The sequence below is a fragment of the Coregonus clupeaformis genome, chromosome 39 (genome assembly GCF_020615455.1).
Source record: "Coregonus clupeaformis isolate EN_2021a chromosome 39, ASM2061545v1, whole genome shotgun sequence".
Taxonomy (NCBI): domain Eukaryota; kingdom Metazoa; phylum Chordata; class Actinopteri; order Salmoniformes; family Salmonidae; genus Coregonus; species Coregonus clupeaformis.
The window spans coordinates 18,224,226-18,246,698 of record NC_059230.1 but is presented as its reverse complement, the minus strand read 5'-3'; the positions used below and the strand labels follow the sequence as shown (position 1 = coordinate 18,246,698).

Sequence of the window (22,473 nt, the reverse complement as noted above, 5' to 3'; positions counted from 1 at the left end):
TACTGAAGACTTATCTCTTCAGTAGGTCATATGATTGAGTGTAGTCTGGCCCAGGAGTGTGAAGGTGAACGGAAAGGCTGGAGCAACGAACAGCCCTTGCTGTCTCTGCCGGGCCGGTTCCCCTCTCCACTGGGGTTCTCTGCCTCTAACCCTGTTGCAGGGGCTGAGTCACTGGCTTGCTGGTGCTCTTTCATGCCGTCCCTGGGAGGGGTGCGTCACTTGAGTGGGTTGAGTTACTGACGTGATCTTCCTGTCTGGGTTGGCGCCCCCCCTTGGTTTGTGCTGTGGTGGAGACCTCTGTGGGCTATACTCGGCCTTGTCTCAGGATTGTAAGTTGGTGGTTGGGGATATCCCTCTAGTGGTGCGGGGGCTGTGCTTTGGCGGAGTGGGTGGGGTTATATCCTTCCTGTTTGGCCCTGTCCGGGGTTTCTTCGGATGGGGCCACAGTGTCTCCGGACCGCTCCTGTCTCAGCCTCCAGTATTTATGCTGCAGTAGTTTATGTGTCGGGGGGCTGGGGTTAGTTGGTTATACCTGGAGTACTTCTCCTGTCTTATCCAGTGTCCTGTGTGAATTTAAGTATGCTCTCTCTAATTCTCTCGTTCTCTCTTTCTCTCTGAGAACCTGAGCCCTAGGACCATACGTCAGGATTACCGGGCATGATGACACCTTGCTGTCCCCAGTCCGCCTGGCCTTGCTGCTATTCCAGTTTCAACTGTTCTGCCTGCGGCTACGAAACCCCTACCTGTCCCAGACCTGCTGTTTTCAACTCTTTAATGATCGGCTATGAAAAGCCAACTGAGAGACCTGAGCCCTAGGACCATACGTCGGGACTACTGGCCGTGGTGACTCCTTGCTGTCCCCAGTCCGCCTGGCCTTGCTGCTATTCCAGTTTCAACTGTTCTGCCTGCGGTTATGGAACCCCTACCTGTCCCAGACCTGCTGTTTTCAACTCTTAATGATCGGCTATGAAAAGCCAACTGAGATTTATTCCTGATTATTATTTGACCATGCTTGTCACTTATGAACATTTTTGAACATCTTGGCATGGTTCTGTTATAATCTCCACCCGGCACAGCCAGAAGAGGACTGGCCACCCCTCATAGCCTGGTTCCTCTCTAGGTTTCTTCCTAGGCTTTCGCCTTTCTAGGGAGTTTTTCCTAGCCACCGTGCTTCTACACCTGCATTACTAGCTGTTTGGGGTTTTAGGCTGGGTTTCTGTACAGCACTTCGAGATATTAGCTGATGTAAGAAGGGCTATATAAAATAAAATTGATTGACCAGACAGACATTCTTTCTCAAATATCAGACGACTGTTTAATGTTATGTATAATCCTTCTATCGCAAAGCTCCCAGAGATTCTAATCTCACTAGATGCTGAGAAGGCTTTTGATAGAGTGGATTGGGGCTACCTTTTTCATGGCAAAAAATGAATTGCTTGGATCAAGTTACTATACACTTCTCCACTTGCATCTGTCAGAATGAATAACACCTACTCAGACTATTTCCCTCTCTTCAGAGGCACTAGACAGGGGTGTCCAATGTCTCCCTTGATTCTTGCCATCGAGCCCCTCGCAATTGCGTTTAGATCCAACCCACATATACGGGGAGGGTCTCACTTTATGCTGATGACTTGCTTCTCTACATCTCAAACCCCGATGTATCCTTACCCATTGTGCTATCTGTTCTTAATGCATTTGGCCTAGTCTCTGGTCCCCTGTAGCTCAGTTGGTAGAGCATGGCACTTGCAACACCAGGGTTGTGGTTTCGTTTCCCACAGGGGGCCAGTATGAAGAATTTATGCACTCACTAACTGTAAGTCGCTCTGGATAAGAGCGTCTGCTAAATGACTAAAAATGTCAAAAATGTCCCAAAAAAAGTTACATCTGAATAAGAGCGAGCTTTTCCCTTTAAATGCTGCAGCTCGTAACTACCCATTACACACATTGACTTTCAGAGTAGTTCTCAACAAATGTACATACTTGGGGGTACATGTCACGGACAAATTTGATAACCTTTAAGGCACATTTTACTCCTCTCCTTAATCTAGTGGAGAAAGATTTTGAACGATGGTCACTACTCCCCCTATCATTAGCTGGTCTAATTAATTCGGTTAAAATGAATACCCTCTTCAATGTATACCTATTTTTATTCCCAAATATTTTTTCCGCAAACTCAATGGGATTATCTCACACTTCATCTGGGATTTTTAAAAATCCAAGGATCCGCAAGGTGTTCCTGCAAAGGCCTAAACCCTTAGGGGGAATGGCCCTACTTAATTTCCAGTTCTATTATTGGGCTGCCAACTTCTGTGTAATTCAGTACTGGATCCGTGCAGATACCACACATATCATTCCAGCATGGTTGAAGATAGAATCTTCCTCATGTATGCCATCCTCACATTCCCCTATTCATTCTGCTACACATTCCCCTATTCATTCTGCTACATTTTAGTAAAAATCACTCAAGATCTGGAACCAGTTTAGACCTCACTTTGGTTTGCAAACCTATTCATTAAAGGCCCCTCTCCTCAGAAATCACATTTTCCATCCATCCCTAGTAGATGAAGCCTTCTCCATGTGGTTCAGCCTTGGCATCAAATCATTCAATGACTTGTATATTGACGGCACGTTTGCATTGTTCCAACAATTCTCAGCTAAATTTCAACTTCCGAATAGTAATTTCTTTAGATATCTACAAGGGCACAGCTTTGTCCGTGACATGACCTCTCAATTTCCCACTCTTCCTGTGTGCCCTCCCACTGATGCATTTTTCACACCATCCCCAACAGTAAAAGGTATTATTTCTTATAGCTATGATCAAATTTACTCTCTTCCCAATCCTTCAGTCGCAGCTATTAAAACTTTATGGAAACAGGATCTAGGTGATGAGTTTACTGATGACACATAGGAAAATATTCTGTACCGTGTCCACTCCTCTTCTATTTGTGCCAAACATGGTTTGATCCAATGCAAAATCCAACACCGCACTCACTGGACTAAACTCAGGCTAAGATCTATCCTGATGTCGATCCTGTTTGTGATAGGTGTAGGCAAGCTCCTGCTTCATTAATACATATGTTTTGGTCCTGCTCTTCTCTACATAACTATTGGTCTGCCATCTTTGACACCACATCTAAAGTATTGCAAGTGCCCTTTGCTCCTACTGCCATAACATCATTATTTGGTGTAATACCTGATACTATAACACTACCAAAATACACATCTGACTTTGTAGCCTTTGTGAGTTTGTTGGCAAGAAGGTTGATTTTACTTCTGTGGAAGTCACCCTCTCCTCCCTTTCATTTTGTGTGGATTAAAGATGTCTTACACTTTAGTAAATTGGAGAAGATAAAAATGTACCCTACGGGGTTCTTCTGACAATTTCTACCGAATGTGGCAACCTTTCTTTACCTATGTAGAGACACTGCAATTTCCCTCTACTCTACAGTAAACTGCCTACCTAACATTTGTATTTAATTGATCTACCTTTGTGAGTGTTTAATATTAGCCTGTCTTATTATTATTATTATTATATAATTTTTCTATTCATTTTGAACACTAGCCTCAATCTTGGGGGATAGCTTGACCAGTTTGTCTGCAATGTCGCTGACGAGTCGGGTAGCATTGGACAGAGGGATTCCGAAAGTCTCTGAGACAGTTTTATAGGAGGTCCCGTAGGCCAACCAGTAAATAAAGACAAGGATCTTGAACGTTGCCGTCTATCTGTAGTGACCAGTCAGTGACAAGGAGAACAGATAATTCAGAGATTCCCTCTTAAGTCGGTAGTCAGGATACGTGTCTCATTCAGGATCACAGAAGACTGAGGATGGGAGTGGATGGATTCAGCTTACTGCACTGAAGTGGACCTCTATTCTGTAAGAAGATGACGAATTGTATGTAAATAAACACGTAGAGAGACTTGGTAGCCTGCCTGGTAGTCTGATGCCCATGTTGATACAAAGGGCTATATCTGTCCATTCAATAAGCTTCAAGAGTTTATTTATTTATTATTGTTCTCTGTTGTCTTTTGAGGGGATTGAGTTTGTTGTTCATTTCCAGATGCTGCAGGACCTTGGGAGACGCAAAGCACTTGAAGAGCTGGGACAAGTTTACTTCTTGAAGAACGTTTGCATTGTTTGGTTTGACTGTGGTGTTTTACTTCCATTTCCTTCCACATCCTTCGTAATGTCTCTGATTCGTTTTATTTTATGACCACAACATGGCTCAATAGAATCAATCATGGAATGAAGCACTGTGCGAGTTCCTTGGTGTGTGTATAGGTCACAATCAACCTGATAATCGCAACCATGTCAACATCATGTGTGTTTGTATGACATAGTCCTTCATTCAGATAAAAACCTCTGAGAGGAAGGGGACTGACCTGATGCTGGGTCATTGATGGTCCTGGAGTTTCTTTCTCCTCTGTTCTGTCCTTATTGTCTCCTTTTTCTTTTCCGTCTCGCCACAGGCTTTGGCTCCACTCCTTGCCATACACCATGTCCACTTTGGGACACAGCTGCTCACCTGCAAACAGAGACCGGTGCCATTATAGTAAATACAACTTTCTCTTCAAATTAGCTTATTATGTGTCTGGGAAAAAAGGTTATCCACTATTCTCAAACAGAGTTGTGATGTATCCATATTTCCAATACCTATAGGACAATGATGAGTTACAGTCGCACTCACCTGTCATTGGAGATGGTGTGTCATGTTCTGTGCCTTCATTTATTTCCTTCTTGATGGGAAGTACTTTTATTCCATCCTTCTCCATGGCAACAACTTTTAGGCCTTCCCCTTCCTTGAAAGCTGTAGCCTGCATCAAACACAATGAAGTCCCACATGATTTCCACTAGGAAACGACTGCACATAACACATAGTACATGCACTGAACACCTCATCTGAATATACAGGTTAGTATATAATTATAGGCAATTCCACGATAACAGTGAGACAGGCGCAGATATTTCACTTTAAAATGTGTAAAACTTCAAACAAATTATTGCAGAGTTAAACAAAGCATACAACTCTATGCACAAGAATAACAATGCAGATGCAAAGTTTTGTAACAGAATGATGACAAACAGCACAAACCATAATTCTGTTAGCAAACTTTGCATCTGCACTGTTCTTCAAGTAAATGTATTTTGTAACATTCAGTACATTTTAAAAGTGGTACTTGTGCATCGAGTTATGGTTTGTTTAACTTTTAAAGTGAAAAATCTGAGTCTCAGTAACCAGGTTGCCATCCAACATTTTTATGTGAGTAATGTCGGATAAAAAATGTCATGACAGGCCTGATGGAAACAGCTAATTTGTCAGTTAACTTTCTAAACGTCGACAAAAGTAAATAGGCTAAACAAGGTGGGATCTTTTTGTGTCTGTAAAATTAATTACGTGAGAAATGGTGGTTGAGATTCCTTTATGCGCAAATATTGATATAATAACCATATCGAAGTAAACTTGGAGTCACAATATGTTGTGTTGTCCTCCCACTACGACTCGGGAAAGCATGTTGTTTATTAGGCTACAGATGACATAAGTTATGATGAACTCCACAGGGTGATGAAAGTGCACAGTGATGAGCTGCATTCCAATAAATAGAGGGTCTTATTCTGGTGACATGACGATCGATGTTTGGCTGCCGTTTGACAAAAAAATAATCCATAACAATCTCATCATGTAGTAGGCTATACCCGCAGTGTATCTGCGAGCTGTTGACTAGAGCGCAGGTACCAAGACCAGAGTGCGCACATTCACTTTATATATACACACACGCGCGGGAATTTAACCGCAAGTTATTTTTATGTGCACTATGTCATCACGCACAGCCTTTTATACGCAACAAGTCAATTTGATGGAAACATCTCGTGGGAAATACAACAAAAAAAAATTATGCAGATTTTAGAATATTTGCATGAAAATCTGTCCCCAATAGAGCTCACCAGCTTGTAGTCCTAAAAAACGGAAATGAGTTACATCTGGTTCGTTCAGACATTCCTATGGGGGAAAGAATATGGTTTTGGGATAAATGCCGAAAATAAGGACAGAGGTTAACATAGGCTTAGGAGATCTTACACGTTTTGTTCCATGAGATAATATCAGTCAGTTAACATGACCTTTATGAATGATGAAGCCTTCGCTTTTTTTATTTTATTACATAAACGCTTCAAAATTAGCTGATCTCATATAACAAAAAGTTATAAAATCTCCTAAGCGTGTTTAACACAGATCTTATTTTCAGCGTTTATCCAAAAACGTAATTTCCCCATAGGCTTTGGCCAACGAGCCACGGCGGAGTTCGTGCCTACAAAAAGACGCCATTACTATGGCTCTCTATCGGATGGAAACCTAGCTAGGGTTAGTGCTATCAGGGATCCTTGCGATGTCCCTTCCATTTTAAAATGTAAACTTCGATGGTATGGGACCTTCCCAAGGAACAGTCAGATACCATGGAACTGCCCTTATACCAAATAATTTTATAACTAACCCAAGATAGACCACAGCCTGTCATTTCCAATGGGAACAAATTAGGAGGGCAGAGCCAAGCACGAGCTAGCGAGATCTTATTGGCGCGTTCTAGTAGGGAACGCCTCTATCGCCCTTGCAATACTAAACGGTTTACATTTTTACTTTGGCAAAGGGTAAGATCTACAAAACTTAGTCCACTCTGTTCATAACATATTTTAGTTTTGGGAAAAGAAAACTATTGGGATCAAATGTTTAATTGATTAGAATATAAGCATAATATCGGCCAAAACCCATCCCGCTCCATCTTCTTCCACTGCCGGCCACTGGGCTTCCTCTCGTCAGCATATGTGGTATTCAGTATACATCCGGTGAAATATCTGGCTCATTGTTCCATCTGTGTTTATACGATATTACTAACCTGGGATTGGCCTGCTGACTCCAGAGATTGCAGCCCTGCGCCGGTCTTCTCTGCACAAGCCTTAACATCCTTTGTGTGGACAAATTCATCTATATAATTACCATAAACAGAAGAAACCATAACACATGTTTATTTGCCCAGAAAGAAATCGTGTAACGTTAAAAAAAGAAATACAATAACTCGAATCTTTCAACTATCCACACACACTACCTTTATCGCCACCAGCTTCGGCTACATGACAACCGACGGAACGCTGCTCCGCCGCTAGCTTTGCTTCCAAATGTTTGAGTTTATTTTTATTCGAATCATTCTCGGCTTTCAGTGCTTCGTTCTCCCGTTTACTCTTGTACAACTCTTCGCGAAGGACCACGGCGCTGCCCTCTACAAGTCTGACTATTTCCACGACCGCTGCCCTCATTACAGCGTTCATGAGAGAGGTTAGCTGACTTTGAAGGTGGGCAGCATTCTCCATTGTCATTTGCTAGTAAATCTTTAACTTTGTTTAGAAAACAAGAATGTTTAGACTATCAAAATCTACTCGAATCCTACACGTTTGCCTTTTCTCTGGCAAAACAAATGGTTGAACAATGGTAGTGCATGACTGCCTATTTGGGGCGGAGATATTGACGAGTTCTGTCACGAGGTCACGCAATAATGGTGTGGCGCAAATACCAAAATTAATTTCGAATTGAATTAATTGAATTTGAGATTGATTTGAAATGTAATTGCCATCAATTCAACTATACGACAAGCAACTGTGATGTCACTAGTCAAAATATTACGTTTACTTAATGGGCTACAAATGTCTCTCAAATGATGTCTTTCATTCTATTTCTATGCTCTTTCTATCTCAAAATGTGCCTCCACTGTAATCTCAATATTAATCAACTGTTTCTAATACTAGTAGAAATGGGGGGGAAACATTTAAAACATGACAATAAGTTTATTCATGTATGAATACCACCACACAAACCTCGATATGAGTCAGAAACATTTATTCTAGTGTCAAAATTGACTACAAAGTGTAAATAGGATAATTTGGGTCATAAAGTCAGTCTCGTCCAAAACCGTGATTTGCGAGATAATTTAGGGGGGAAATTGTATGTCACAGAATGAAGGGTACCATAACAGTTTTCCTTGGGTTAATTTCAATCCTACCTACAGCTGGCAGCACCCAAGTAAATCATACATTCGGAGCAATGCTGAGACGCGATAATCCGGCATCCCATTGTGACATAGCTACACTGCTCTGAAACCCCGAACGCCACCTCCCCACACTTCCCAACCAACACTGCTCCGGTATGGGTCCTCTATTCATTTGAATGTGTTGACATTTAGAGAAACTGTTAGAGCTGTGCTGAGAATTCAAAAAGTATGAAAGCCAACGGGTCCATTATTCTAGAACCCTGCAATGTGTACGCCGCATACACGTTTTGGACTATGATAGACGCGTAATGCCCATTGTCAGTTTGTTTTGGCATTTGATATCCCCCATGGGGCTAGTTAACCTCTTAAGGATCTGACCCTTTTTTTCAATTTTCGCCTAAAATGACATACCCAAATCTAACTGCCTGTAGCTCAGGACCTGAAGCAAGGATATGCATATTCTTGATACCATTTGAAAGGAAACACTTAAGTTTGTGGAAATGTGAAATTAATGTAAGAGAATATAACACATTAGATCTGATAAAAGATAATACAAACAAAAAAAATATTTATTTTTCATAATCTTTGAAACGCAAGAGAAAGGCCACAATATAATATTGCAGTTTAGGTGCAGTTTAGATGGCAGCAGTGTGTGTGCAAAGTTTCAGATTGATCCAGTGAAGCATCGCAATACTGGACTATTTTGTATCAAGTCTGCCCAAATGTGCCGAATTGGTCAATTGATACATTTCCAAGTACATAACTATAGAGAACATACCAAAATGATATGGTAATACAAAATGTACATTTACACACTCCACCAAACTGGAAGTCTTCCTACTAGCTTGGAAAGAAAGTACAGAGCAATATCAAAGAGCCCTCACTGCTGCTCGATAATCCTATTTTTCCAACTTAATTGAGGAGAATAAGAACAATCCAAAATGTATATTTGATACTGTCGCAAAGCTAACTAAAAAGCAGCATTCCCCAAGAGAGGATGCCTTTCACTTCAGCAGTGATGAATTCATTAACTTCTTCGATGAAAAGATCATGATCATCAGAAAGCAAATTACGGACTCCTCTTTGAATCTACGTATTTCTCCAAAGCTCAGCTGTCCTGAGTTTGCACAAAACTGCCAGGACCTAGGATCAATGGAGACACTCAAGTTTGTTAATCCTATATCTCTTGACACATTCATGAAAATAGTCATGGCGTCTAAACCTTCAAGCTGCATACTGGACCCTATTCCAACTAAACTACTGAAATAGCTACTTCCTGTGCTTGGCCCTCCTATGTTGAACCAAATAAATGGCTCCCTATCCACTGGATGTGTACCAAACTCACTAAAAGTGGCAGTAATAAAGCCTCTTGAAAAAGCCAAACCTTGACCCAGAAAATGTAAAAAACTAAAAATCGTCCTATATCGAATCTCCCATTCCTCTCAAACATTTTAGAAAAAGCTGTTGTGCAGCAACTCACTGCCTTCCTGAAGACAAAACATTTATACGAAACGCTTCAGTCTGAGTTTAGACCCCATCATAGCACTGAGAGCACACTCGTGAAGGTGGTAAATGACCTTTTAATGGCGTTAGACCAAGGCTCTGCATCTGTCCTCGTGCTCCTAGACCTTAGTGCTGCTTTTGACACCATCAATCACCACATTCTTTTGGAGAGATTGGAAACCTTAAATTGGTCTACATGGACAAGTTCTTGCCTGGTTTAGATCTTATCTGTCGTAAAGATATCAGTTCGTCTCTGTGGATGGTTTGTCCTCTGAAAAATCAATTGTAAGTTTGTGTTCATCAAGGTTCCGTTTTAGGACCACTATTGTTTTCACTATATATTTTACTTCTTGGTGATGTCATTCGGAAACACAATGTTAACTTTCATTGCTATGTGGACGACACACAGCTCTACATTTCGATGAAACATGGTGAAGGCCCAAAATTGCCTACCCTGGAAGCATGTGTTTCAGACATAAGGAAGTGGATGGCGGCAAATGTTTTACTTTTAAACTCGGACAAAACAGAGATGCTAGTTCTAGGTCCCAAGAAACAAAGAGATCTTCTGTTGGATCTGACAATTAATCTTGATGGTTGTACAGTCTTCTAAAATAAAACTGAAGGACCTCGGCGTTACTCTGGACCCTGATCTCTTTTTTGACGAACATATCGAGAATATTTCAAGGACAGCTTTTTTCCATCTTCGTAACATTGCAAAAATCAGAAACTTTTTGTCCAAAAATGATGCAGAAAAGCTAAACCATGCTTTTGTCACTTCTAGATTAGACTACTGCAATGCTCTACTCTCCAGCTACCCGGATAACGCACTAAATGAACTTCAGTTAGTGCTAAACACGGCTGCTAGAATCTTGACTAGAACCAAATAATTTGATCATATTACTCCAGTGCCTTCCTTTTAAGGCTAGGGCTGATTTCAAGGTTTTACTGCTAACCTACAAAATTACATGGGCTTGCTCCTAACTATCTCTCCGATTTGGTCCTGCCGTACATACCTACACATACGCTACGGTCACAAGACGTAGGCCTCCTTATTGTCCCTAGATTTTCTAAGCAAACAGCTGGAAGCAGGGCTTTCTCCTATAGAGCTCAATTTTTATGGATTAGTCTGCCTATCCACGTGAGAGACGCAGACTCGTTCTCAACCTTTAAGACTTTACTGAAGACTCATCTCTTCAGTAGGTCCTATGATTGAGTGTAGTCTGGCCCAGGGGTGCGAAGGTGAACGAAAAGGCACTGGAGCAACAAACCGCCCTTGTTGTCTCTGCCTGGCCGGTTTCTGTCTCTCCATTGGGATTTCTCTGCCTCTGACCCTATTACGGGGGCTGAGTCACTGGCTTACTGGTGCTTTCCATGCCTTCCCTAGGAGGGGTGCATCACTTGTGTGGGTTGAGTCACTGATGTGATCTTCCTGTCCGGTTTGTCGCTCCCTTGGGTTCGTGCAGTGGATGTTCGTGGGCTATACTCAGCCTTGTTTCAGGGTAGTAGGTTGGTGGTCTGTTGATATCCCTCTGGTGGTGTGGGGGCTGTGCTTTGGCAAAGTGGGTGGGGCTATATCCTGCCTGGTTGGCCCTGTCCAGGGGTATCGTCGGACGGGGCCACAGTGTCTCCCGACCCCCCCGTCTCAGCCTCCAGTATCTATGCTGCAATAGTCTATGTGCCGGGGGGCTAGAGTCAGTCTGTTATATCTGGTGTTATTCTCCTGTCTTATCCGGTGTCCTGTGTGAATTTAAGTATGCTCCCTCTTATTCTCTCTCTCCCTCCCATCCCGGAGGACCTGAGCCCTAGGACCATGCCTCAGGACTACCTGGCCTGATGACTCCTTGCTGTCCCCAGTCCACCTGGTCATGCTGCTGCTCCGGTTTCCACTTTTCTGCATGCGGCTATGGAACCCTGACCTGTTCACCGGACGCGCTACCTTGTCCCAGACCTGCTGATTTCAACTCTCTCTCTCTCTACCGCACTTGATATTTCAACCTCAAAATGCCTGGCTATGAAAAGCCAAGTGCCATTTACTCCTGATGTACTGACCTGTTGCAATCTCTACAACCACTGTGATTATTATTTGACCCTTCTGGTCATCTATGAACGTTTGAAAATCTTGAGATAAAAATCTGGCCTTAATGGCCATGTACTGTTATAAACTCCACCCGCCACAGCCAGAAGGGGACTGGCCACCACTCAGAGCCTGGTTCCTCTCTAGGTTTCTTCCTAGGTTTCTGCCTTTCTAGGGAGTTTTTCCTAGCCACCGTGCTTCTACATCTGCATTGCTTGCGGTTTGGGGTTTTAGGCTGGGTTTATGTATAGCACTTTGTGACATCTGCTGATGTAAAAAGGGCTTTATAAATAAAATTTGATTTATTGATTGATTATACATGATGGATCATTAGCTTATACACTAACTTTCACACATCTAGATGGCCGGGAGGGGTGGGTGTGGAGCCAGTGACAGCAGGGGTTCAAACTGTAGAACCCAGTTCCTACATTTGAATATAAAAATGGATTTAATCAAACAAAAAACGATGCTACATTTTAACTCTGGGACCCTTAGGATGACAAATCAGAGCAAGATTACTGAATGTAAGTACATATTTTACCTTCAGAGGTGAATGTATCAAACCAGTTGCCGTGATACGTTTTTTGTTGTTGTGCACCCTCCTCAAACAATAGCATGGTATTTTTTCACTGTAATAGCTACTGTAAATTGGACAGTGCAGTTAGATTAACAAGAATTTAAGCTTTCTGCCCATATAAGACATGTCTATGTCCTGGAAAGTTTGCTGTTACTGACAACAGTCATGCTAATCACATTAGCGCACATTAGCTCAACCATCCCGTATACGGGACACCGATCCGGTAGAGGTTAAGGACCATCAGCAAATTACACAATGTACATGGGACAATATTGTAAAATGTCAATAGCTCCAAATTTCAGTGACTTAACTTCAAACCAACTATAAATTGTACAAATTCATATATACAAATATTGAATGCATTTAAATGAGACAACCAATTTGATCATATTACTCCAGGGCGGCAGGTAGCTTAGTGGTTAAGAGCGTTGTGCCAGTAACCGAAAGGTCGCTGGTTCTAATCCCTGAGCCGACTAGGTGAAAAATCTGTCGATGTGCCCTTGAGCAAGGCACTTAACCCCAATTGCTCCTGTAAGTCGCTCTGGATAAGAGCGTCTGCTAAATGAATAAAACTAAAAGTTGCGTAACATTAACATATTGTTCCATTTACATTGTGTAATTTATTGACGGTCCCTAACTAGCCCATGGGTTAAAGCAAAAAAAATCCCATGACTAAAACTTAAGACGATCCTATATCGATTGTCTGGGGTCAAGTTAATCTTAAAAAGACTAGTAAGAAGCTATTTGAGAAGTTCGTAAGAAAATCATTAAATCTTAAGATATTGTTGAGGAATTGCACTTAGGAACTTATTATTTTTTTCCTTAAGAAGCTTCTTAAGTTTTTGTGTAAGAAGTGTTTTGTGAATCCAGCCCAAGGGGTCTGAATACTTTCCGAATGCACTGTATATTATCAGATGTGCTATTAGCAATAAGCATTATCACCTGTAGCCCAACTGATGAAACATTGTGGCTATCAAATGTACATAGACTGAAGCATGTCCATCTGCATTTACCCCACTGGACACATTCAGATTTTTATTATTATTATTAATACAATTTGTATTATAAATATATAAATAATTTATTAAGTATGCAAAAAAATTGATTTTTTTGTTTCTATTACAAAGTATGTCATTGCCCTTTTAAGAAATTGCCCCGTTACGCAGCTGAGCCTAAACTATGCTTGAAACTCTGGTTGTAAAACGATGCCATACACGCAATTGAAGGAGTAGAGAAATAAAAAAACTGGGATCTCCCTCTTTCAAAATACATTTGCCAAAACTGCTTTCAACAGTGTTTTCCCGCAATTGCATTAAGAACATTTCTGCATTGACTTGTCAGAATACGTTTCCCTCCTATGGCTCTAGCAACTTGAATGCACCTCGAGAGCACAGGAGGCTGCTAAGGGGAAGACGGCTCATAATAATGGCTGGAACGGCGCAAATGGAATGGCATCAAACACATGTAAACCATATGTTTGATGTATTTGATACCATTCCACCAATTCCGCTCCAGCCATTACCACAAGCCCATCCTCCCCAATTAAGGTGCCACCAACCTCCTGTGCTCGAGAGGAATATTTATCTTGCATAGAACACAAAAGCCGACTAGGTAAATAGGTAAACTATTCTACTATGGGGTTGTCTGATTTAGTTTTAATAACAACATTACATGGCAAAAATAGTAGCACTGGAAAGTTCCATCCTGAGTGATAAAGTATAGGCTTTGAATTACTTTGTCAGCAGCTACAGCAGGCTACACACCATTGAGTTGAGCGCTGCTGTGTCATCAACAATCATGCATGTCAGTTCAGTGCACACAGCGTAACAAATAAAATATTTGTGAATATATTTTGTAGAAGAGACATGCTTCTGTCTGTATTAGGCTATGTCATCTCCAAACCAGCAGTGACTGAGAACTTTAAGTCCTAGGCTATCCAGTCAAACCAACTGCCCCGGTCGCACACTGCCGGCTGAAGCTAACTGGCGAAAGAAGTTGGCAAGCTTGGTAGCTAGTCTAGGCTACTTCAAGACACAACACCTGGTTACGCTGTTTCACGTTATCTAGAAAGGTGAGTGACTGTGTACTGTTTTGGCAGAGTGAAAGTACAAACGCTTCCCACGTTCAACACACACACACACACATCAAAGCACGCCTCCAAAACCAAAATCTCGTTCTCAGTCGCATTTCCTAAAGAGGAGAATTTAAACCGAGGCTAAATCAGGAAGTTCAACCTCCCTTTAAAAGAACAGAAAGAATAGAACCAAAATAAATCTGACCGTCCACTCTGAACACTATGTTGGGATAATTGATACAGTATTACACATCTATGGTTGCAACTTGGTTTATGAGCTTAGCGATTTGAGTTCAGCCCCTAACAAAGCTGCTATACTGGGGGCGTAGCGTTGGTTTAACGAAAGCAGACCGTCATTGTAGGCATTTAGCTACTACAGAATGTATACTGGAGAAAGCTTGAGCCCTTTTATCAAATGCTCTCACGGTACCTTTTAATTAAAGACGATGTGGTCGATGAAACTACGGAAAGCCATTCATTTTCAGTGGAAGAGAAGCGAAGTGGGCAGGGAGCGTGAACAGAGCGGGACCTAAATTGGGGAAAGCTGAACTTTATGCAAATACTCTGCGATAACGCAGCGCGATTGACCAATTGAAGCACACTATAGCTTCCAGACCCTAATGGATTGGCTGTTGATACCTAGCATGCTAGCTAGCACCCACGAGGGCGAAGCAAGGGCTAGTTAATCCCTCCGTCAGGCGTGAGCTGCACATCAATTTTATTGAACATGCTGCTCACGCGTCCAGTGTAGCAGCTCTGTAAGAACCGCTTCTTGCCGTAATGTTCTTGGTTTTTATCTCCATCCTCAGGTCTACAAGGGCATCTTCCCATGTGCCTCCGCACATCTTGCCAAATGAACATACCTTTACAGTAAAGACAAGGTTCAAATCTTTTCGCGCCACTATTAGGTTTGGGTTTCCTTTTTACTTTGAGACACCCGGATCCCTTATTTACGACGTTAGTGTTGTGTTGGAAATTTCCCTTGTTCCTCAGTTTCTCCAGCAACACTTTCCGCTGTCTTGAAGCTATGTCAAGACTTAAGGCATAAGCAATTTCAGCATTTTCCTTCTCATGCTGTTTCAAGTGGCGGGAGATCTTCGATTGGGGCTCTCCACATACAAAACAGTAATTGACATTGCCTTTACAAGGGCCAGTTTTTCTACCTCTCTTCTTTCTTCCGGAGTTGTTCATGTTGTCAAAGTCCATGGACTTGTCTAATTGGGTGTCCATGACAGCTGCTGCACCTGGTAGCTTCACACATTTCGGGACCATGATGTTGACTGGTGAAGTCAAGAAGCGGTTTTCTTCAAAGTTCAAATAACTTTCTGGTTCAAAACTTTTCTCCACATCACGGGATTCAGTGGTGTTCTGGTGCTGAGGAGAAAGACCAAGAGGAACGTTTGTCACACTGTCTACACATTCATTTCATACAACTCAATATACTGAAGTTGTACCTGACACAACGCATTTGAGCCGAACACTGCACCATGCCATTAATTACCTCTTATTCTAATAACTGGACTATACTGCATTTGCACTATGTACACAACACTGTATATGCACTGAATATATTTGTCACGGCAGCATCCCTTCCTCTGCATACAAAGATATTACCCCTTATATTGTATATCATGTATGTTGACTTTGTTGACTGTGTCTGTACTCTGTTTGTACATTGTCCATTGCTTGCAGCACCTATTCACTAAGTCAAATTCCTGGTATATGTAAATGTCTTTGATTCTGATTGAGTAATCAGCCTCACTCTCAGGGCTTGACAGATCAGAAGCATCATCTTTCTTCTCACGTTCTTAAACTCAAGTCAGTGCAACAAGCAGCTTTCTTAATTTCACTTCTTTTTTTCCCCCCCTCCTATTTTTACCACAAATAATGATGGAAAGAGGCCTATTTAGATGTACCTGTATACCAGCATCTGATGAGTCAGCAGGTTCATCTTCTATGACCGACTTCTTTACACAAACACGCCACCTTTTCTGAGCCGAAACAGTCTTGACCTGTGTGTTTGAGATATTACATGTTACAGCTTTCATTTGTTTCTTTTTTCATGGCACATGCCGATGCTTCTCTGTAGTGCTAGCACAATCACATAAACACATTCACACACACGCTAAGGTACTAAAGAAATCAAACATAAGAAAGAGGCACTAAGGATTTTGAGGTGCATATATTTATTTTCAGAAACTTCTAATACAGTTGATTTAATTTAACCTATATATAAGCAGGGAGTCATGCTGATACCATGGTCTCTTTCGCAGGTGAGCCCTGCATGAACACAGCAATTACACTATACACACACACACACACACACCAATTACACAATACATATCTATATACACACATCAATATACACAATACATAAAAGCAAACAAAACCGTATGTGGTTACCTCATACAACACATCAGCCAAGTTACATACAATTGTTATAACACCAAACCCATCCATCCCCTTACAAAATATATGAAAAAGCATTGATCTGAATAGTTTGCTTCAAAAAGTTTGAAAATTCATAAGTGTAAACACTAAAGATATCAAAGATATGAACTGCCAACACCAACTTCAGAGAACACAGCACAATGGTATCAGGTTACATGCTACATGCAGATTCTCCTAACCACACCATCACACTGGAAACCAGTCAACATGGAATGTTACATGTCTTCCTTAACTTCAACACACAAACATGAAGAATTCTCATTAATGTAAAAACACTGTCCTAACAGTAAAGGACTCCTGCAATCTCTTCACTACCTCTTTGACGTGATTCTATTTCCTGCCAACCGCCGGAGCCAACAGCGAGCCCAATTTGTGCTGATTAGGATATGACCGCCATTCTCTGCCAGCATCTCCGGGTTTCTGCGCATCACAATGTCTCGCGTGGCTACCATCAGCATGGAAGGGCTAACCTGACCTCCGGCTCTTCTCCTCACCATTACGAAGCGAGTAATCTCCTCATCAAACATGTCTGTTCTGAATGGCCTCAAATGGGTAGGTCTTCCACTTTCTGGACGCCCATGCTTTCAACCGTCTGTTCGTAGCTGATCCTCATGGACCTCACAGTGTTGGGGCTGATGCGTCTTCCCAATTCCTCAGACATCATGGCAGCGGCCATCTGTGCACCCACCTCCATGCACATCCGCGCAATCTTGGCTCTTTGCTCGGGGGTGTACCTGAGGTAGGTCCCTCTCCTTTGCGGATGTGGTTGAGTTCTTACTCTTCGGCGCCTGCGCAGATTTCGTAAGTCCACAGAGCTCGACTGCCCAGATGTAAGCCACTGTGGAGAGAGAGCTATGTTTTTCAATCAGCGTGTTGGAAATAAATAAAATAAAAAGTGTGTTTATGTGTGTGCGTGTCAACGGTGTGTGTAGGTACCTGAGTTGAGCCATAGATCCGAGCTATCCAGGATCCTTGGGACATCCCTACCCCATTGAAGTTGAACTTTAAAATGGTTACGGTTAGGTAAGGGTTATGGTTAATGTGCACCAATCCGGTTTTAGACCTGGACATAGCACCGTTTCAGCTGCTACGCTTGTTTTAGATGTGTTAAATTGCTTAGATCATAAAAATCATTGTGCTACCTTATTTTTAGACCTTTCTAAGGCCTTTGACGCTGTTGACCATCACAATTTCATTCAAAGGTTGACTGAAATAGGCCTGTATCAGGCTTCTTAGAAGTGGTTTGAGAATTCTCTGTCAGACAGAACAATGTGTGATTTCTGATGGTGTTAAGTCTAAATTCCTGGATATTAAGAAAGGTGTACTACAGCGGTTGGTTTGGAACATGTTCTCTTTACTATTTATATAAATAATATTGGTCTATTTGTTAAAACTTGTAATATTCATCTGTATGCAGACTATACTGTTATGCATGTCATTGCCCCAACTAAAGACCAGGCATTGTTAGAGCTGCAATCTGACTTTGTTGCCTTACAAAATGCCCTGGTTGGTTTAAAACTTGTACTTAAATGTGGCCAAGACTAAATATATGTTGTTCTCTAATTCTCGCAATTTTTTTTAGATGGACTACATACACTGAGTGTACAAAACATTAGGAACATTGAGTTGCACCTCCTTTTGCCATCAGAACAGCCTCAATTCATCGGGGCATGGACTCTACAAGGTCTCGAAAGCATTCCACAGGGATGCTGGCCCACGTTGACTCAAATGCTTCCCATAGTTGTGTCAAGTTGGCTGAATCTCCTTTGGGTGGTGGACCATTCACGATACACACGGGAAACTGTTGAGCGTGAAAACCCAGCAGCGTTGCAGTTCTTGACACACTCAAACTGGTGCGCCTGGCACCTACTACCATACCCCGTTCAAAGGCACTTAAATATTTTGTTTTGCCCATTCATCCTCTGAATGGCACACATACACAATGTATGTCTCAATTGTCTGAAGGCTTAAAAATCCTTATTTAACCTGTCTCCTCCCCTTTATCTACACTGATTGAAGTGGATTTAACAGGTGACATCAATAAAGGATCATAGCTTTCACCTGCTCAGTCTGTCAGGGAAAGGGCAGGTGTTCCTAATGTTTTGTACACTCAGTGTATTTATTAATTGAATGGTTCTCCCATTGATCGGGTTGCCACCTATAAATATCTGGGATTTTGGATTGACTAGGATTTAAAGTTTAAAAACATACTGATGAGCTAGTTAAAAAGATAAGATTTAAAGTGGGCTTCTTTTTTAGAAATAGATCTTGCCTTTCCCTAAACAGCAGGAAGCAGATTGTACAGTTAACTTTTTATTAAAGAATAATAAGAAAGTGAGGGTAGGGACATCAAGGAACGCGGATAGCACTGACCCTGAGCCATAGAGCAGACAGATTCTACCATCCCACTAGCAGATTAGGGGTGGGGGCAATTTATGCTTTTTGTCCCCAACTTTTTATCTGAAATCACCATCACCCACTGATTAACTTCTCATATTTACAGATAAAAAATATTGTGAGCTAGTCCTATGACAATATTTATCTTTAGAAATTAGCACGGCATTTAGCCAATTAATATAACGAAGCTTTGGATTTTACCCCGTCTCAAAAGTGAATGGTTAGACCGTTTGGAATTTTACGCTTTGACCAATGAATGCGACCATGCGCAGCTCCAAAAAATTTTGCCGTCTTACCCTGTTCATGCAAAAAGGACTGTTTAAAGAAAAACTACCAATACTATTTATGATGGTGAACCTGAGCATTCCAAATAAAATCTGAATGACTGAAACCCCCAATCTGCAGTTGGATGTGAGTTGCGTCCACTCCAATAGGCTACACAACTCCGGTAAAACACAATTTTCTACAGTGCATTTGGTAACAATTAGTTGAGTTACAATTAGTTGAGTGACAAGCAAATGACATTGCTTGTCACTCAACTAATAAAGCCTATGATTTGACATTGTGAAAGACATTTTATAAGCATCTGAATGCTGAAGATGCCGTGAAGATGTACAAATAGCCTATTGGAACAGGGATAGGCCTACCTCTCATTGGCTCGAGCAGCTGTCTCCCGAACTGTGCGCACAGTTGTTATCTGACAGTCACACAGTTACGTGCATAAAAGTTCAATAGGGCTACTGAACTGAAGGAGAGGACGCATCAATAAGGGGTATTTTCAGAATAAAACAATGAGTAAAAAAACATTAGTGAACCTGTGATTCGCAATGTTTGAATCGGTTTGGCTCCTCCTAAACATTTGAACCGGGGACCAGTACATATATACGTGAATAATTTCATCCCTGCTGTTCTTGCCATCATATTCCTCCAAGTTCACTTCTGTCAACTCTTGAGTTTGCGTTACGTCCTTTACTTTTATTTCCCATTCATTGTCAAAGGCTCTGAGTCTGTTGGGATTTGAATGTGAACTCAGTAAAGTGAAGTAGAAGAGGAGGTATGAGACATTTACTTAAAGGGATATTTTACTCACAAAAAAAACAGTGTAGTATTTGTTCATTAGTCCACTGTTGAAATTATCCCCACATAAAGTTAATATACAACACATTCAATAAAAAAATCTAAAAGTGTTAGCATATGATGCCCCTGCGTCATCATCACACTTTGTACTGAAGATGTCGAGAAAAATGTTATGTTCTAATTCTGTGGCTGTAGGTCTCAATCTGACACTCCCAACCCTGTCAACAGCTTGTGTATGTAAAGCCTACAGGCCTTTATTCAGATAAGAACCTCCGTCTTCGAGAAAGAGAACTGACCTGTCGATGGGTCACCGATGGTCCTGCAGAGTCCTCCTTGACAGCATCTCCGTCTCGCCACAGGTTTTGGCTCCACTCCTTGCCATACACCATGTCCACTTTGGGACACAGCTGCTCACCTGCAAACAGACACACAAGCTTTGTAAATATGAGGTGTAGGACTCATGAGGTGTAGTACAGTTTGAAGTACATTATTTCAAACCATTGACAATAGGACCTGATGTAACAATACTTTCTACATTTGAGACAATTATGAATTGTTACCTTCTGTTGAAATTCCAGCCTGTGTGTCTTTCTTCCGTTGTGTGCCTTCATGTCCCGCTTCGTTCTTAATGACAACGATTTGAATCCCATCCCTCTCCATGGCTGTAGTCTGAATCAAGTACAGTAGAATTAAGTCCCACATGTTTGCATACAGACCATGAAAGAAAATGCACATGGAAATGATGCATCCATCTAGCCCAAGATGTACTCTTAAGGAGCCTACCTGATCCTTAAGGTCCAAGGACCTTAGGCCTGTTTTTTCAGATGTAGACTGGCTATGGCAGCCAAAACAGCCAAATACTCCATATAAACGTGAATCGTTTCATTTTACTTTCATATCACATTTAAAATAATTTCACAGATGCAAAATATACACTGTTTTAACCGGCTTTATCACAGTTGTAGTTGACAGTATGATTCAGCGACAACACGTTTCTGGCAGCCTTCTTCCGTTACACACAGGTGTTAAGTGAATGATAGATAACTAATAACAGAGGTGGTCGCTCTGTCTTCCATAAACACACACTTTCATATAATATGTAGATAACCCTATAAAAAGGTGTGTATCAATTTAACCTTTTGTTTCTTGGAAGTTATTTCTAGCTGATATGAATGCTAAGGTCCTTATGCTTCCAAAACCGTACAACAACGCAAGCAATGCCTGTTATTGTTCAGATTGAGCGTCGGGGCTCTTAACAAAACTGTACAGAACACGCCTTCGTCCAATGACAACGTTATGTGTAATGGCACAGAGAATGATCAAGGGCTACCATCTAGCTAGCTAACTAAACATATTAGGTAATAGACTGCTATTATGACATTAGCTAGGTAGCACTCTAGGTTAGTTAGCTACCTCTTCCATTGTATGAGCAGATTGTTGCAGCCATGATGATGCATCGTCCTCCTCTGAAGAATTAGGAGGACCAGCAGCATCTTGATCTCTTTTGGGACTGACATATCCACCTGGGCCACACACAGAATAAACACCATTAACAAGCTACCGTTAACTAGCTAGATACTGTATCTTGCTTATCCATTCACTGTCCAGTTAGCAACGCCCCCACCATTGCAAGCAATTAAACTAACGTAAGCTAGTTTGGCTAACTATGTTAGCCAGTTTACCTACCTTTACCGCGACCTGGAATTCCAACACAACGATTACAAATGGAACATGGTCGATTCCCCGCTGTCCACAGTTCTGCTTCCAAACGCTGTAACTTATTTTTGTTAGATTCGTTCTCATTTTTCAGTGCTTCGTTCTCAAATTTACTCTTGGACACCTCCAGACGAAGTTCAACAGCGCTATCCTCTACAATTCTCAGTAGTTCTACGACCGCAATTTTCACAAGCGAGTTCAAGACTGATGTTAGCTGAGTTTGTAAATAGTCACAGTTCGCCATGGTCGTCTCTTTCTTTATACAATGACAAGCATGTGAACGTGCGAAGTACTTTGAAGGTGATAGTGCTAGCTTGCACCTATGTGAAACTAGCCACAATAGGGGAATTTGTGATTGATCTTCAAAATAAAAGTCCTTAATTGAAAGCGATGCAAATCGTTTTGGACATATGACAGGTATTGCTTGCATGCATGATACAGAGGCTGAAGCAAAAAAAAAAAGAAATAGCTAAATAAGCTATTTTGCTTACTGTTGAAGAATGATAAATAGCCAGAATAGTGGTGTTTCACTGTGACGCTGATATTGCTGCTGGTGTTTTATTTCTAATGGC

General features: G+C 41.5%; 1 protein-coding gene across 8 annotated transcripts in view; it reads right to left on the bottom strand.

Moving 5' to 3' along the window:
* Positions 1 to 22,230, bottom strand: part of LOC121554579 — a 33,712-nt gene extending 11,482 nt beyond the window's left edge. For 6 of the 8 annotated variants that reach the window (XR_005997725.2, XR_005997724.1, XR_005997726.1 and 3 more), the window contains exons 1-9: positions 21,872 to 22,230; positions 21,599 to 21,708; positions 20,746 to 20,854; positions 20,482 to 20,600; positions 16,177 to 16,272; positions 15,424 to 15,634; positions 6,887 to 6,975; positions 4,687 to 4,813; positions 4,382 to 4,524 (exon numbers count right to left, since the gene is read on the bottom strand). Coding sequence is in view for 5 of the 8 variants with exons in the window: in XM_041868199.1 (XP_041724133.1) it covers positions 4,382 to 4,524; positions 4,687 to 4,813; positions 6,887 to 6,975; positions 15,424 to 15,634; positions 16,177 to 16,272; positions 20,482 to 20,600; positions 20,746 to 20,854; positions 21,599 to 21,708; positions 21,872 to 22,145 (1,278 nt within the window). In the remaining 3 variants the exon portion in view is untranslated. Of the gene's footprint in view, positions 1 to 3,637; positions 3,874 to 4,381; positions 4,525 to 4,686; positions 4,814 to 6,886; positions 6,976 to 7,096; positions 8,463 to 15,423; positions 15,635 to 16,176; positions 16,273 to 20,481; positions 20,601 to 20,745; positions 20,855 to 21,598; positions 21,709 to 21,871 lie in introns of those variants that run through there. The other 2 variants (XM_041868203.1, XM_041868204.2) reach the window with 2 other exon arrangements.
* Positions 22,231 to 22,473: the final 243 nt, after the last annotated feature.